We start from the raw sequence: 15,928 nt of genomic DNA, 5'->3' as shown, positions 1-15,928 counted from the left end.
CACGGGGAAGGGGGGGTCTGGCCCCGTTACCGCCCCCCCCAACCCCATTCAGCTCCAGCCTGGCTGCTGCTCCCCCCCAGGGAAGGGCCAGGCCCTGCAGCAGCCCCCCCCAGGGAACACCCGGCCTCACTGCAGGGGGGGGTGTGTGTGTTGCCCCCCACCAGCTCAAGACAGGTCCTGGGGAGGATTTGGGGCAGCCACAGCCCCCCCAAGCAGTGCTGGGTCTGGGGGCCACGGGGGGGTCTGGAGGCAGCTCCGGGACCTTGGGGTGGTCGTGGGGCACAGGGCCAGCCCCCTCCCCCAGCTGCCTCATGTGGGCAGGGGCTGCCCCCCCCCACCTGGGGGCTGGGACACACTCCCAGTGTCCATCCTGTCCCCCAAAACACATCCCACTCCCACATCTGGACAGCACCAGTAGGCAAAAAGCGCCCGCCCCAGCCCTGCAGGAGGGGGCTTCCCCCCCCACGGGGTGGGCAGCAGCCCCCCCACCTCCACACAGCTTCCCCAGGGCCCCCCACTCCTGCCCCCCCCAGAACAAGGGGGCTGGGAGACCCCAAACACCCCGCTCTCTCCCCCAAAGCGATCCATGCCCCCCACCTCCCCTCCCCATTGCCCCCCCCCAGCCCCACAGGCACGGAGCCGGGCTCGGTACAGGTTCCTTTATTAAGTTTTTGCGCGGGTGCGACGCGTTCGGCCGGAGTCTCCTCACATGGGCTTGGGGGGGGGCCGGGGGGCAGCACCCTGGGGGGTGAAAGGGAAGGAGAACGTCAGCCAGATCCAGGGGAGGGGGGTGCAAACCCCCAGCGTCAGCCTCCGCCCTCCCCCCGGATACGTACAGCCGGTCTGAAGCGGGGCGGGGGGGTCCGGTCCTTGCGGGCCTCCCGCGAGCGGTTCCGCACCACTTTGCTGTGGATGGCGCAGCTGACGCAGTAGTGCAGCTTCACGTACAGCTTGGGCAAGACATAGGCTGCGGGGGGGACACATAGGAGAAGGGGGGGGGGGGGATTGTCAGCGGCTCCTCCAATCACCCCCAAACCCCCGAGAGCACAGGCTTCCCCTGCTTGGCCCCCACCCAGGCAGGGTCAGCCCCGTTACCAAGGGTAGGGAGGGGGCACGCAGGCACCCCGCTGTCCCCCCCCCTTACAATCGAAGACGCTGGCCTCCGAGATGTCCCTGACGGCCGCGGCCTCAACGATGTTCCTGATGACGAACTTCTTGATGGCTTTGTCCTTGGGGACGCAGCGGGCGCAGTTGGTGCAGCGGATGGGCTGGACGTGGCCGCGGCCCTTCTTGGCCCGACCGTTGTTCCTCCTCTTCTTCGTCTGGGCCGGGGGGGGGGGGGGGGGGAAGGATGAACACACCCCCCCCCCCCCAAGATAGCACCTCCCCCGCCCACCCCGGACACCCCAACCTGCGCCATCAGAGCCCCCCCCCCGTCCCCGTAAGCCCCATCAGCCCCTACAAGCCCCCCCCCCCTTCCCCACAGGATCCCCACACACCCCCCCCCGGAGCACCCCCTGACCTCCATAAGCCCCTACGGCCTCCCCCCAGCACCCCCCGCCCCATATAGGCCCTATGGCCCCCCCTGCGTCCCCCCCCCCCAGCACTCCCTACCCCATATAGGCCCTATGGCCCCCCCCCCCGGCACCGCCGGCCCCATATGGGACCCATGGCCTCCCTGCGCGCCCCCCCCCAACATCCCCTGCCCCACACGGGCCCCTACGGCCTCCCGCTGCCCCATACGCCCCCCCCGAACCCCATACGGGCCCCCCCCGGCCGCGCCGCCCTCACCATCTCGCTGCCGGGGCGGCGAAAGAGGGCCCGGCCCCCGCGCCGCCGCCCTTATATACCCGCCCTCCGCCCGGAAGAGCCTCCGCCTCCGCCCCGCCGCCGCCCCGGCCCCGCCGAGCCCCTCCGGCCGACGGGCAGCGGCTCCGCCGGCGGGGCCGGGGCGGTGGCGGAGCGGGTGGGGGCGGCGCTGGGCGGCGGCGGCGGCGGGGGGGGACGGACTACTTCTCCTCGCGGAGGCGGAAGGGTTCCGCGAGAGACGCGCGGTGTGAGGCGAAGCGCGCCGCGTGCTGCGTGCTGCGTGTGTCGTCATCCCCCCCGCGCGCGCCCGCCGCGGGGGACGCTGGGAGATGTAGTCCTGGGGGAAAGCGGCGGGGGGGCTGTGTCCTGTCCCCCGCTCGTGGGGGGGCCCCTGGGTGTCCCACCCGTTATGGGGGGGGTCTCCACGCGTCCTTCCACCCCCCCCACACCCCTGGGGTCCACAGTGTCCTGCCCCCTCCCCCAAACTCGGGGGGGGCCACCATCATCCTGCCCCCCGCCCCAGTGCTCATGGGGGGGACCCCCAGTGTCCCACCCCTTAATAAGAGGGGACCCCCTGTGTGTCCCCTCCACCCACAAGCCCCTGGGGGGGTCCCCAGGGTCCTGGTCCCCCCAAAACTCGGCAGGGGCCCCCCACCATCATCCTGCCCCCCCCCAGTGCTCATGGGGGGGGGACCCCCAGTGTCGTCCCCGCCCCCAACAAACCCCTAGGGGACCCCCAGTGTCCTCCCCCCCACTCCCAGCTCTGGGGGACCCCCCACCACCCTGCCGTCCCCCAGCCCCTGCACCGGGACCCCAGGGGTCCTGACCCCCCCAAGCCCCCCACCCCACAGAAGGGAGGCAGGAAGGGGGGGAGGCATTAAATTACTCCGGTTTATTTATAACAGACCTTCAGCCAGTACAGTACAAAACTTACAGTAGTAGATCTCGTTACACAAATAGGTAATTACAATATCTTACAGATACAAAAGCTCCTGCGGTCACGGGGGGGGGGGGCGAGGGGGTGTTTTTTGTCCAAAAGCGAGTCTAACCTCACAAAAAAGGGAAAAACAAAGACGACAGCAAAACCATTAACGATATACAAATGAAAACTCGTTAGAAAGGAAGGAGGGGCCGTAGCCGGGGGGGGGGGGGGGGGGGGCCGGGGTATTGCACATCATCGTTTGTTCTTCATACATCTGATTAAAAAATATAGATATTTACACGAGTAAAGCGACCTGGAGTTTTACAAAATTCCTACATTTTTGTTTTAGACTCTTTCACAGGAAAAAGAAAAGAGATGGAAAGAAAAAAAACAAAACCCAAGAGCAGTCAGAAACTGCAGAGCTTCCATTTCGGTTTGTAAAAACCCCTTTTTGGGTTTGTCTCAGCGCTGAGGGGGCGCGGGGGGCTCCAGCTTGTTCTGCCGGCGCCGGTTATCGGCAGCAGGGGCCGGGAAGGGGCGAGCCGAGCCCCGGCTCAGCCATCCCCTCTGCCCATTGACACCATCAACGGAAAAGCAAGAAAGGAGGAAAAAAAAAAAAAAAAAGAAAAAAATATATATAAAATAAGAAAAGAAAATGGGAAATAGGGGCAACGGGAGTTGCCGCCGCGTGAGGTGGTTGTGTTTGTGTCCGTAGAAAAAGGAACAGCCTTTGGTTTCAACCTCAGGAGAGCCCCGGGGAGCGGCTGCTGCTGAGGGGCGTTTTATGCATCCTGGGCCTGGGTAGGAAGCGGGGGCCCCCCCGGGTGGGGGGGCTGCGGCCGGGGGTCCCGGCTGCTGTGGGAGCCGCGAGCACCAAGAAGGAGGCGGCCGGTTCTGCCGCGGCCCCCGCCAGGGATCGGTGCCGGGCTCACGCTTTATTTTTGGTTATCGGCTGCTTCCCTGGCTCCGCTAAATCCCTTTTGCCAGGGGACCCTGTCCTGGGGGGTCCCTGGCTCCAGACCCCCCGCGGGACCGGGAGCCCCTTCCCTCGGCGTTTCGCCCCCGAAAACCGTCCGGCTCCCGGGAATTTGTCCCCGGGGGCCGCTTGGAGCCTGTCCCAGGGGAAAGGGGCTTAGAAGACAGTTGCTCAATGCAGCAGATGACACCCCCAACCTCCCACCCTCTTTCAGACCCTCCGAACACGGGGGGGGGGGGGGGGGGTCCCGGGGGTCCCGCTGCCGGCGCTGCCAGCGGGACCGAGAGCAAAGCTCTGGTGTTCAGGGTGCCGCCGCCCCGACTCCTCCGTGCGAGCGAGAGCAGGGCAGGTGCTGCGGGAACAGAGGTGACACCGGACCACGGGGAGACCCCAACAATCCCCCGGGAATGCCAGAAGGAGCAACTCGCCCGAGAAGGCTTTTGGGGGCAGAGGGAGCGAGGGGGGGGGGGTCCGGATCTGGCATCCCCACCGCCGGCGGGCAGCGTAGGGGATCAAACCCTGCAGCAGAGCGGGCTGGAGATACTGGCCTGTGCCGAGGAAGAGGAGGAGGAGGAGAAGATCCCAGATAGCAGAATGGAGCCGTCACCCGGACGCTCGCCATCTTCCTGGCTTACGTTTCCTTCATTGAAGCGGAGGGCTGCGGACCCCCATCGCCCCCTGCGCGGGGCCAGGCATACAGGGGGCTTCAAACACCGCGGGAGAGAGGAGCCGGGCAAAACCCAGCTTCACCGGCCTGGCCCTGCCGGCACTGCCGCCGGCATAACCGACTCCGCGGGGAGGCAGGGGGGGTCCCTGCTTTATGCTCCATGTATTTAAACTCATTAAAGCTCAGGGTGCAGCGGCCCCCCGCCAGATGCAGGGGGGCTCGGGGCCAACGGAGGGGGGAGTCCCGGGGGTTTTTAGCACCTAATCTGAGGTTCGCTTCGCCCGAGAGCGGGGACGGGCAATGCCGGGCTCGCACCAAGGAAAGGGCTCGGAGCTCCAGGCTGGCGCGTGGCCCTGCGCCGTGCCGTGCCGGAGAGCCGACCGGGACTGGGGCGGGATAGGCGGGAGAACAGTCTCAAAAATTCAAGTGAGACTTCGGGGGTGGGGGGAGAAGAGTTATAAAAAGAGAAACTAAAAAGCTTAATAAATAACAGAGGGAGGTGAGAGAGGTGGGGGGGAAAGCACAAAAAAGTCCATTAATATTTAAATAACTCCATTTATAAAAAGGCAAATTGTTAAGAGCTCCCCCTTGTCGGGGTTGGTTTTTTTTTTTTTTAGTTATTGATATTTTTTTTTTAAATATTTTTTGTAGCCAAAGTCAGTGCAAAGGAGTATAAAAGAAAAACCAACAGTTCCATGCCCTAAGGGTGGAGGGGCTGAGCTAGAGACAGAGGAAGAGTTGAGGGCGGGCTGGGGGGGGACACGGGGAGAGAAGTTGGGGGGGTGGGTTTAGCCGACTTTATGCTCGCCCCGCACTATGTGGGAGGAGAACTCGTACCGGTCCTGGCTGTGGTAGCCACAGATGTTGCATTCGAAAGGGTCTCTGAAGCCGTGGCAGCCCATGTGGATGGTGAACATGACGTGGTCCAGGAAAAGGATGCGGCAGTGCTCGCACTTGAAGGCCCTGATCTGCTCCCCGTCCTCGTTGACCACCCGCAGGGCTTCTTTGGCGGAGCTGGGTGTGGAGCGGGCGGCCGGGGGTCCCTCCGGCAACTTGGGGTCCTCTTTGGCGTAGGCTGGGCTCTGGCGGCTGCTGGCGCAGTTCCCCGCCGGCAGCTGCGAGCTCCGCTCTTCGTGGTTGCTCTCCGTGTCTGTCGAGTCCTGGCAGCCGTTGGTGGGCGATACGCCCTGCTCCCGGCCCCGGTACACCACCTGCACCCCGTCCGGCACGTCCTCGTGGCCCTCGGTGGCTTCCCGGCTCCCCGGCATCTCCAGCCGGCCCGGCAGAGGCTGGATCTGGGTGTAGACGGAGCTGATGACAGGGGTGACTTCCGAGATGCAGTTTGTGGGGGGTAGCCGGAGGGGGCGAAGGTGCTCCCCCCCCATCAGGGACAGGGAGCTGCCGTAGGAGGGGTCGAGGGGGTGGTGGGCCGAGACCATCTCCACGTCCTTCTCGAAGCTGGAGTTCACATCGAAGGGGAGGTCCGAGAGGGTGAATCGCATCTGCTTCTCCCCTGCCGGGAAGGAGAGCGGTGTCAGAACGGACAGGCTTGGTTTTGGGGTACATTCCCTCCACCGCCCCCCCCCCACGATGTCCTCTCCCTCCCCAGCACCATGTGCGAGACCTGCCCCGTCCCAGGACCGTGGGGATGAAAGGCGCTATGCGAACACCAGCCGCATGCCCAAGTGCAGTCTCTGCTCCTGGGGGGCCAGTCCTGGCTCCAGCGACCAGGGGCTCCCCTCTCCCTCCTCTCTCCTGTCTGCCCGGGAAGCAAGGGGGGGGGAAAATCCCCTTACCCACGAATTTCTGAGGTGTCGATCGTTTCCGTTTGGTGAGGCTGTTCGCCAGCCGGTCAATAAACGTCGGCCGATCGGACGAGGGGTGAAGCAGAGAGTCCGGCACTATCTCCAGGTCCCGCATCTCGTCACCTGGCAAGACAAGGGAAACCCGGTTCAGCCGGCAACCACGGGACGGGGCGAGCGGGACGGGCACGCTGCGACCCAGGCCGGAGACTCCGCAGCCAGCGCTCGAGGCACGCCGCTCCTGCCCTCTGCCAGCTGGGACGGACCTACGGAAAGGCTCCCGGGCTGCCTGCTCCAGGCCCAGAGCTTACCCCGTCGGTGAATCGGTCGCAGGGGAGCGCCGGCAGCCGGTCCGCCTCCCTTCTTCATCGAGCTGGGCCCGCTCCTGCCACTTTGGGGAAGAGGAGCCGGCTTCAATGGATTGAAGTGCCCTCGCTTTTCTTGCCGGCTCTCAACCCCATCCTGGAGAGACCTGCCCTGCGTCACTGCTGGCGAGGGCAGCTCCGCCAGTCCCATGCCCCGCAGGTTACGGATCATCCGGTTAAAGCGGCCATGCGGCCTTAACCAGTGAACCTCACCGTAAGCACCGGTGGCTCTAGCGGGACCAGGTCCAGCTTCAAAAGGGTGAGGAGCCAGGAAGGCTCCGGCTTTGGTTCTTTGCCGGTGCAGCAAAGACGGGGGAGTCTGCAGGCTCCGCGGAGGAGCCAGAAGCTGCTTCCAAGCCACACGGTGCCCGTTTCAGACACCTGCCCACAGGGGTAAATCCCCTACATCGCGGTGTCGTAGCTGCATTCTGTTATTTATCTAAAACACTCCTGGTAGTTCTTGCACTAGAAATACGGGCCAAGGGTGTGTTTTGATTCAGGGGGCTTTAAAATTCGGCTGGCGGCGAGGGGAGGAATCAGGGAGGTAACACTTTGCACTTGCAGAGGTTTGCGGCATTAACCAACGCACACGCATAGCACCTTTCATCCCACGATCACTGGGGCACGGAGAGCTCCGGGGCTCTCGCTCTCCCCCACGCAGCACCCCCCCTTTTCTAATGGGAAGGATTGTCCCCAGAGTTCAAGCCTGTCAGCCAGAGACAGGGCTGGAAAGTGAACCTATGCCCCCCTGCTCCGGTTTTCCCACCCTGCCAGGACCCCTTGTCATGTCCCCAGAGGGGACAGCAGGGCTCCGGCCCCCCCCCCGACCTGGCCGTCCCGCGGCACTGACCTTGCTGGCTGGCCAGCGACTGCGGTTCAGTGTTCAGACTCTGCAGGTAGTTGTGGCACCGCTCCTTGTGCTCCTCCAGCGTGCTCTGCTGCTTGTAGCTCCGGCCGCAGTAGTTGCACTTGTAGGGCTTGCCGACGGTGGGGGAGGAGACTGCAAAACAGGCAAACCAGAGCCTGGCCGTAAGAACAGACACAGTGCCCTCGCCAAAGAGCCCGGGAAAGGGCTGGATGTGCGTCGACAGGAGAGAAAAGCGGCAGGCGTGGGTCGACAGGGAGAGTCACGGTGGGGCAGCGACCCTCGCCGTCAGACCACCGCACCATCTAGCTGTGCCACGGAGAAAGGACCTCTCTGGCACGTCTTGAGCAACAATTTCCAGAGCTGGGAGCAAGAGCCACGACCTGCAGCTCTCAGCTCCTGCCTCAGCCTTCCTCCTGACCACCACCTACCCCAAACACAGCTACTGCACACACCCCGGCAGCTCGACGATTCGCGTCCTCAAATGCCGCTCCCTGACAGAGAGCTGCAGGAGAAGGGCTGGATGCTCCTGGATTTTGATAGATGGGGAGCTAAGAAAATAAATCATAATTTGGCCAAATACCTAAACCAAAATGTCTCTGACCTGGCTTTTACCTACACTCTGCTCCCAAGACACCAGCGATACGGGTTTCTAGCAGCTGCCTGGCCACGTTACACACCTCCAGGTAAACCCTCGTGCTGGAAGCCCTGATGGCAAAGGCAGTATTTAAGGAGGGCAGCTGGACCCCCCAAACTTTTTAAACATTTCTAAGCATTTCTTCACCCTCCATTCACCACAGAGTGCTTGGTGGCTTGGCCAGCAGGTGGTTGCCCCCTCACCAAGATTTGTGATAAGACACTCGCCAGACATTTTTATTCTCATCTCTCCCAGTTTTCTCACTCCTGACTGAAAATCACCGAAGTCACCCCAGGTCGGCGTTCAGCCTTGCCGGCCAGCGACCACCAGACAAAGGAGACTGGCTACCGTGTGCCACGGAGCCGGCGGCACTCCTCGCAGCGGGCTGCACATGCCATGTCATTATCTGTGTGTTTTAACCAGCAGACTACTTACAGTGAAAAATCATGACCCCCTCCCGAGGGGAGATGGTATCTCTGAACCCCGTCGCAGTTTCCATCGCGCCGTGAGGCTGCTGTCTGTGCAGGGGATGGGGAAATGCAAATGCTGACATGGGGGTTTTGTGCCGCTCGCTGGGTGATTGCTAATTAGGTATAATCATGGCAGCAGACCAGCCGACATCCTTTGGGCACGGGGGAAAGGCCAAGGCGGTCCCCACCCCATTAAATAGTCTGGGAGGGAGATAAAGGGATCCAGGCTCCAAGTGACCTGCTGCTGCAGGTTGATCACACTCAGACACCTTTTAGGGCAGGCAGCTCGTTAGGCAAGAAGATGCTAATGGGAAAAAAAGGCAAGTGCAAGGAAGATGAGCCAGAGAGGCGGGTGGGCTCTACAGCCCCCTGCACGCCCCCCGGGCACTCAACCAGGAGGGAGGGCACAGCCCCACACGCTCCCTTCTCCCTGGACCTCGCTCCCGACTAGGAGTCCGCTTCCCAAAAAAAGGCAGGACACAAAACTGTGGAGCCGTGCCATGCCAGGGAGGGGGACAGGGTCCACCAGGGAACAGCCAGGGACTGTGGTGTCCGAGACAAGCCCAAGAACTGCTGTGCCCTTTCCCTCTGACACTGCCCCAGGGATGGGGAGGCTGGTTTTAGCAGCAGGGCAATGCCCTGAAATCAGCTGCTTTTGCTGGAAGCCAGAGCCCATCACCCTCTGCCCGGGACGTGCCAGTAGGGACATCAGCCAGCCCCATGGCTGCGTCACACTCGCCCCGTCCAGCTCTGGTGCAAGGCTCGGGGAGGAGTGTGCTGTCTGCTGCAACCCACCTAGACCAGGCTCGTTCTGTTCCCGTCAGATTTAAGGGGTTGTTTGGGGTTTTTTTGCAGCTTGTGGTTTAACCTTTAACTGCTTTTAAAAAAAAACACATTTTCAGGCTGTAGGTGAATTCACATTTACCCCCCGCCCCGGCTCTGACACCTGGATTCATGTGAAGTGTTTTGCACTGCGGCTGAGAAGCAGGGCCAGCACCTCCTCTTGCGACAGCTTGTACCGGATCCTGCCCAAACACCACCGCAGCAGCCCCAAACAGCAGCGGTCAATGAGGAGACCGGCTGCGTCCACACAAGCCGTACCCCTGCCCAGTCCCAGCCTCGCAGCTCAGCCAAGCTGCAGGCAGATCCAGGAGTCCAGGAGCCACCATGGATTTCACCACTGAAGCTCCGGGTTAGAAATCAATCTGGAGAAGCTGATGACAAGTGCAAATCTCTCCTCCCAGCCCTCCCCAGGCAGCAGCATTGTCGCAGAGCAGCTGAATATTAGTTTACTCCAGTCCCAAGGGAGGCAAGGATACCACTACTAGCCTCCGAGTACGAACACAAAAATGTGCGTTAGAAATTTACTCCTCAAATCTAGCAATTTAGATGCAAGAGCCTCAACTCCAAATTCCATTTCGTCCATTAATCTCCATCACTTGTGCAGCTTTTAAAGTTAAGAGTTCCCCAAATGGCTCGGTTTTGTTACTCCTAAACAAAACAACCCAAACCCCTGCATGCGTCTGTGCTTCACAAAGCTCCCCTGATGGTTGCGTTAGGATTGGAGTTGGCTTTCCAAGCCAGGAAGCTCCGCATGGATACCCTGAAGTTATTTCCTCAGGATCCAGCCTTCCCTGTCCCTGCCTCAGCTTGTGTTTCGGGGCTCTGGGGGCAGGCAGCTGCCTGCAGCGCAGAGGGACAGCAGGACACGGAGAAGCCTGGGACCTGGCCATCGCCCGACCATGCTGGGACGGCTCCCTGGGGACACGGGGACCGAGCTGTCCTCCCGCCCACACACCTCGGCAGCAAAGGTCTTGCTCCCAGCGTTGAGTCTCCTCTGGGGCTCTGCCCATGCCGCAGCGATGCCCTGCCACGGTGGTTTGCTAAGTCTGCGCTGGGCTTCCCCTCGCAGAGGGTCAGCTACGGCTCAGGGACAGGGTTTTACGGTGGCTGCAGGACAAGGAGGGAGGCTCTGTCCTGAGCCGGGCTTTGCCTTGTGATCAGTCGCTTTTCCTTTTACTCCTTAGTCTGTTCTTTGAAAATGTCCTCTTTTACCCACTGACACGTGCTCATGTCTCAGGCGGACTTGGTCCATCTGTCACCTAACGCAAGCGAGAGGCTTCCAGCAAGGAACGAGGTCTGTTTAGGATCCCCAAAGTTCTTCACTCATGTAATACCCAAAACATGAGCAAGGGGGACGCTCTCCTCGCCACCGGGCCCCACCAGGAGAAGTTTCTTCTGACCAAGTACAACAAACAGAAAGGATCCCTCCGAACACAAACTCCAGGTTCGTTTATTTACTGGGCTGTGAAGCAGTGAGGACTAAAAGGGAGGGAGGTCTCAGGGGACCAGCGGCTCGTCTCAGCTGTCCCGGGTGTGGGCTGCAGCTTCTGATCTATTTCAGAGCAACGCAGCATGTTTGATCTGGATTTTAATACCTCACTTTTTTGGACAGCACATCTTCCGAGATGAAAGCTCAGCGTCCCTCATGGGGATGGCATGAAACGCACATGCCTCTAGTTAAGGCAGAGGGAGGGAAAGCCAAGCCCCACTGCCTTCCACCCAGGCAGGGTAACCGCTAGACTTTCGCCTGTGAAATCCACATTAAACGAAGGTTTTTCTTAGTAATTAGCTCCCATAAAGACTAATTTTTGTTTGATATGTTGTGAGGGCCTGTCCCATTTCTGTGTCTCTTGACTGAAGGACTCAAGCCGACCCTTTCCACGCCTGGCAGTGGGGAGACATCGGCACAGCTCTGCGAAGGACCCACCTCCGGACGTTCAGTGAGGGCAAACGTGGTGGACAGGCACAGCCTGAGAGGGGGATCTTGACCCACAAGAAAAGACATGACCAAGGAGTCCAGAAATGACCCTGCATCCCTGGGCCTGGACGGCTTGGGGTCCCCTGAAGCACATTAATTAGGAGAAAGCCCCCGCGAGCACGAGGCAGGCTTAGCGCAGGATCTCACCAGCCACGGGAGCTGCTGGTGCAGCATGTGCCCCTTGGCTCAGGTCTGCACATCTGCCCTCACGACTCTCTTGGCTGCCAGCGAGTCAGGGTTCCCGGAATGGGGCTCAGCCACCTAACGCCCCAAAACCCCACATGCCAAAACGGAGGGGATGGGGAGGGTTTAAACAAAGCAAAAAATGGAGACCTTCCTAATGGGACTCTGCTCCGGACACACCAGAATATTTTTTTCAAAAATCCAGGAGCCATCCAGCTTCGGAGCACCCAACCCCTGCCAAAAACCCGTGCGCCGAAGGTCCCCAGGCAGGGGCTCGTCAGCAGCACCCTGGAAGGGCAGAGGGCAGAGCCGCCGGCAAGGCGAGCTCGCTGCGGATGGATGCCAAAGCCCTCCGCTCCACCGCGGTAACTCCTCCCCGAGCCGATGCAGCGCTGCCCAAGATGGAGCGCGGCTCGGCACGCCGGCCGAGCTGCTGCCGCTCGGAGCAGCTGGGGGCGGAGGGGAAGAAGATGGATGATGCTGATTGCTCCAGACTGAAGGACTCGTCAGGAGAGCTGAAGGCCTCGAGGTGGAGCGGCCGTGGCTCAGCTGCTCCGAGCAGCCGCCACGGTGCTTCGTGGGGAGCCGGGCTGTCACCGGAGCCTGGCCTTCCTCACCCTCCAAGCAGGGCGGGAGTAGACACACACACACTCTTTGCTCTCTAGAGTTAATGACACGAGGGTTTTTACCTCCAACTACTGCCACCTTGCTTTTTTCCAACCCTCCCCCCCTTTAGAGATCAGGAAAGAACATGCGGAAAGGATTTCTTTGGCATTTCTCCCCGTTAACTGGCAAAGCCTGGGGCCGCTAACTTCACCTCCTCCCCCAGGGTGAAACCAACTCTTTCCCGATCACCTGGGTACCAGAAACGCCACCCGCTGCCATATTCTGGCCATGCTAGAGAACCAAACCAGAGACCAGAAAAGTTTTACACTGAGAAGCAGCTGTCCTTTGGCAGCAGGGACGTCCAGAGACAAAAATATAATGGATGGGAAGCTCCTGCAAACTCCCCAAACCTCCTCCCACACAGATGCCAGGCAAGAACCAACAGCCCCATTTCCAGGCTTTGCACCTTGCTTTGGGGGTCAAACCACCCGGATTCCCCTCCGGCATCTCTCATAAAGTCTCAGATGTGTGTGCAGGAGGGAGATAAATCCCAAAAGAAACTGCAAAGTGGGAAGATTTGTCCATAGCAAGATGGTAGCTTAAGCCCAGAGCATCGCACCCTCCGACTGAGAAGGGCAGAAATTTAAATAAAATTGAGGCTCTCAGGCCAGGCTGGGAGGGGGGAGCAGGCTTCTGGGCTCCTGGGCCAGGCTGTGATGAGAACAGGCTCTTTAGGGGACAGGTTTCTTCCTTCAAGGAAGCACACAACACTCATTTCCATGCAGCACTCAAAAGGTTAGAGAGAGTCACAGGTGTTCAAAGCCATCTGCATGAACTTTAAAAGCCCCAGCAGCACCACAGAAACACGCCGGTACGCAAATCAAGGGAAAACAATCACAAACCAGGGGGCCGGCTGGCGTACTTCACTCCCACCCATGGCCCCAGCCAGCTGTTACATCACGGAACCGGAGGGTGAAAACCACATCTCAAATGTCATATTTAAAAAGGACAATGTCAAAACAACACACAAACAAAACCCCTCAGCACTCATTTTCACTGGGGCAGGGCACACCCAAGGGTGGGACCTATCTTGACTCAATAAAATCTGTTAAACATTTATCTTTATAAGTAAGAGATGCAATAACCCCCAGGAATGACTGGAACACAGCAGCACAAAGCCCCGCAGGCAGCCCTCTGGTCAGCGGAGTTCCCAGACCATTAACCAGACACTGACACGACCTCCCCCAGGCACATGCTCTGCCTTCGGCAGGTCGGCTCTGCACCACGACAGCGGCGTGGCAACCACAGCAAGTCGGAAGCCGATAAGGGACCAAGTTTGGCTGCTGTCAGTTGGGACCTTGAGGCTGGCGCTTTTGGAAGCTGGCCTCAAATCCCTGGTTTTGTACCATCATTGCATGTTCCTTCTCTGCCTCCCCCCCGCTTCCCAGCCCGTGGCCGGCCAGAGCTACCCACCGGAGTGTGTTCGCAGGTGGCCGGTGAGCGCATCCCTCCTGCGGCAGGCATAGTTGCAGAAGGGACATTTGAAGGGCTTCTCGCCAGAGTGCAGTTTGATGTGACGCAGGAGGTTTCCCTTCTGGGTGAAGGAGGCTCCGCACTGGTTGCAGTGGAATGGTCTTTCTCCTGCAAAACCAGAGCAGTGTGTGAAACTCACGATTAAAAGCACTTTCCAAGTCTGCAGAAGAGCAGCTCTCAAACCAACAGCCTGGGAGACCAGAAGCATTCACGGGTTCAGCAGTGCTGAGCCTGTTTGAGAGGGAAAGCCCTAGGTTAACTACCAAACACAGTGCTCTGGATGTGACCCCCAACGTAGGGAGTGACAGATCTGCTGCTGGAGGTTGGACAGTGACGAGGAAAGACCAGCTACATGCACTTTCCTGGACCTTTCCTCACTAGCATCTTCTGGCTGCCATCACTGGGGTCAGCATCTTGGACCCAATACCCATCTCCCACAGCATCTGTGCCCACCAGCCAACACGTGCTTGCCACCTGGCTTCAGAAATTCGCTTTTCTCCAGCCCATGCTGCCCCTGCCCCAGCATCAATGCCAGCCTCGGGGCTGCCACTCACCAGTGTGGCTGCGCTTGTGCACCATCAGCACGTTGGGGCCGATGCACACCATCCCGCAGATGTCGCATTTCAGCTTGCCGTTGGGCAGTCGAATGCCCCCGGGGGAGTGCGGCTCCTGGCCCGTCCCGTCACAGTAGCCCAGGGGCTCCGAAAGCGAGTCCTCCACGATCACACTGTCCTCCTTCTCAAGCATCCGATCATCCTGTGACAGCAGCCGGCTGGCTTCCTCATCGCTGTACATCTCCACCTTGATAGAATTTGCTACAAGGAGGCAGAAGGGATAAGACACAGTCAGCGGAGAAAAAACTCTTAAGTTAAAGAAGTCCGGAGCACAGCTTAGGCAAGACTTACTCCTAAAAGAAATACTGTAATAAGTTAAGTGATTTGTTTGCGATAAACGTGCATCTTATTTTGTCGACTACTCAAGAACAGACATCATACACGGATCACAGGAGGTTATGGGCTGGACGGATTGTTTGCACGCCCCACAGATTACTGCTCTGCATCCTGCCTTGTAAGGTGACTGACTGAAGAAAAAGACATTTAGTTCCCTGAATTCAAAGGCAGAAGGGGAAAGAAAAACCACTCATGCTTTTAAAGTACTGCAGATGAAGCAAAGACACCAAATTTTGACACTCTGAATCAGTAAAGGGCTCAAAATACACTAGTACAAAGAGCTTAACACGAGTCTCTTGGATAGTCAGTAAATTCGGCTCATTAGAGAAGCCATTGCTTCACCGCAAGTTTTCATCTTTGCTACAAGACCTGGGATCCATCAACTATCTAAAGGCAGAAAAAAGAAACCGAAGAGAGGACGGTGCTGCCTGAAAACCCCAACCCCTGCCCAAGGCATGCTGATCACTGCCTCGCCAGCAGCCCTGGCTCGGACCAGGCTCCCTGCAGGCAGCTCTGCCTCTTCCCCTTCCCTCAACCGCCAAGCACTTTGCTTCCCTCAACCACTGCAGGAATCATGGCGAATGCAGGGAGGGGACAAACAAGCAGACACCTGTGGGGTGGTGTTTGGGCACCAAAAACCCCCGAGAAGGCTTGTGTGAAACTAGGGAAGTGAAAGCGAGCGATGCCAGGGACAAGGGAAAGGTCCCACAGCTGAGGGCTGGTGACACCCAAGAGCAGCTGCTCTGCAGCGTTTTTGGTCCAGACAAGAGCAGAGAGAGGGCAGGAGCCGGAGGAACCGTGCTCAAGAAGCCCACTAAAGCTGGATGAAAGAGGGGCGTGGGGCCAGGGCAGCAGGTGGGTCGCCCCGCCGCAGGACGGGTGCTGCAGCAAAGCCCCCAGGTTTCCCTCCCCACCGCTACCTTTCCTTCCTCCTGCAGCATCGGGAGCGGAGGCTGGTGAGGGGATGCGCCAGCCCTGACCTACATTCCCGGCTGCTCTAATGATCTGTGGAATGCCACAAATCAAACACTCCCCAAGACGACGGCGACCGCTCTGCTCCCTCCGCTGCCAGCAACCTGCAGCCCTGCGGGGACCGGGAGAGGGAATGACGGGGGAAACCTCTCCCCCTCCTCCCTCCACTACCTCCCAATGAACTTGTCCACCCAGATCCTGCACGCTTCCTCTCTTGGCCAAGTGTCGGAGCGATCGTCCCACCTCGTGACGCCAGCCGTACCCTCTGTCGAGGGAGAACTGCTGCCGGGACACCCTCAGCCTCGGTGAAAAGTCGCCTGTCTGGAGACCCAGTCTTTAAATGATCGAAT

General features: G+C 59.8%; 2 protein-coding genes across 8 annotated transcripts in view; both read right to left on the bottom strand.

Moving 5' to 3' along the window:
• Nucleotides 1–645: 645 nt before the first annotated feature.
• On the bottom strand, nt 646–1,951 carry RPS26 (ribosomal protein S26). The gene is made up of 4 exons (XM_052810214.1): nt 1,792–1,951; nt 1,145–1,322; nt 837–967; nt 646–741 (listed from the first exon to the last, which is right to left on the bottom strand). Exons 1-4 carry the CDS (start codon nt 1,792–1,794, stop codon nt 706–708), a joined length of 348 nt encoding a protein of 115 aa, XP_052666174.1. The 5' UTR covers nt 1,795–1,951; the 3' UTR covers nt 646–705.
• Nucleotides 1,952–2,680: 729 nt separating this feature from the next.
• IKZF4 (IKAROS family zinc finger 4) overlaps nt 2,681–15,928 on the bottom strand; it is a 31,651-nt gene continuing 18,403 nt past the window's right edge. For 5 of the 7 annotated variants that reach the window (XM_052810147.1, XM_052810151.1, XM_052810146.1 and 2 more), the window contains 5 exons: nt 14,211–14,471; nt 13,597–13,764; nt 7,392–7,541; nt 6,171–6,302; nt 2,681–5,887 (listed from right to left, as the gene is read on the bottom strand). In XM_052810147.1, the coding sequence (XP_052666107.1) occupies nt 5,163–5,887; nt 6,171–6,302; nt 7,392–7,541; nt 13,597–13,764; nt 14,211–14,471 (1,436 nt within the window). In that variant the 3' untranslated portion in view covers nt 2,681–5,162. The remainder of the gene's footprint in view (nt 5,888–6,170; nt 6,303–7,391; nt 7,542–13,596; nt 13,765–14,210; nt 14,472–15,928) is intronic. The other 2 variants (XM_052810150.1, XM_052810152.1) reach the window with 1 other exon arrangement.

Source organism: Harpia harpyja, chromosome 15, assembly GCF_026419915.1.
Source record: "Harpia harpyja isolate bHarHar1 chromosome 15, bHarHar1 primary haplotype, whole genome shotgun sequence".
Classification (NCBI taxonomy): Eukaryota; Metazoa; Chordata; class Aves; order Accipitriformes; family Accipitridae; genus Harpia; species Harpia harpyja.
The sequence above is the reverse complement of the archived record's forward strand: the minus strand, read 5'-3'. Positions and strand labels throughout refer to the sequence as shown.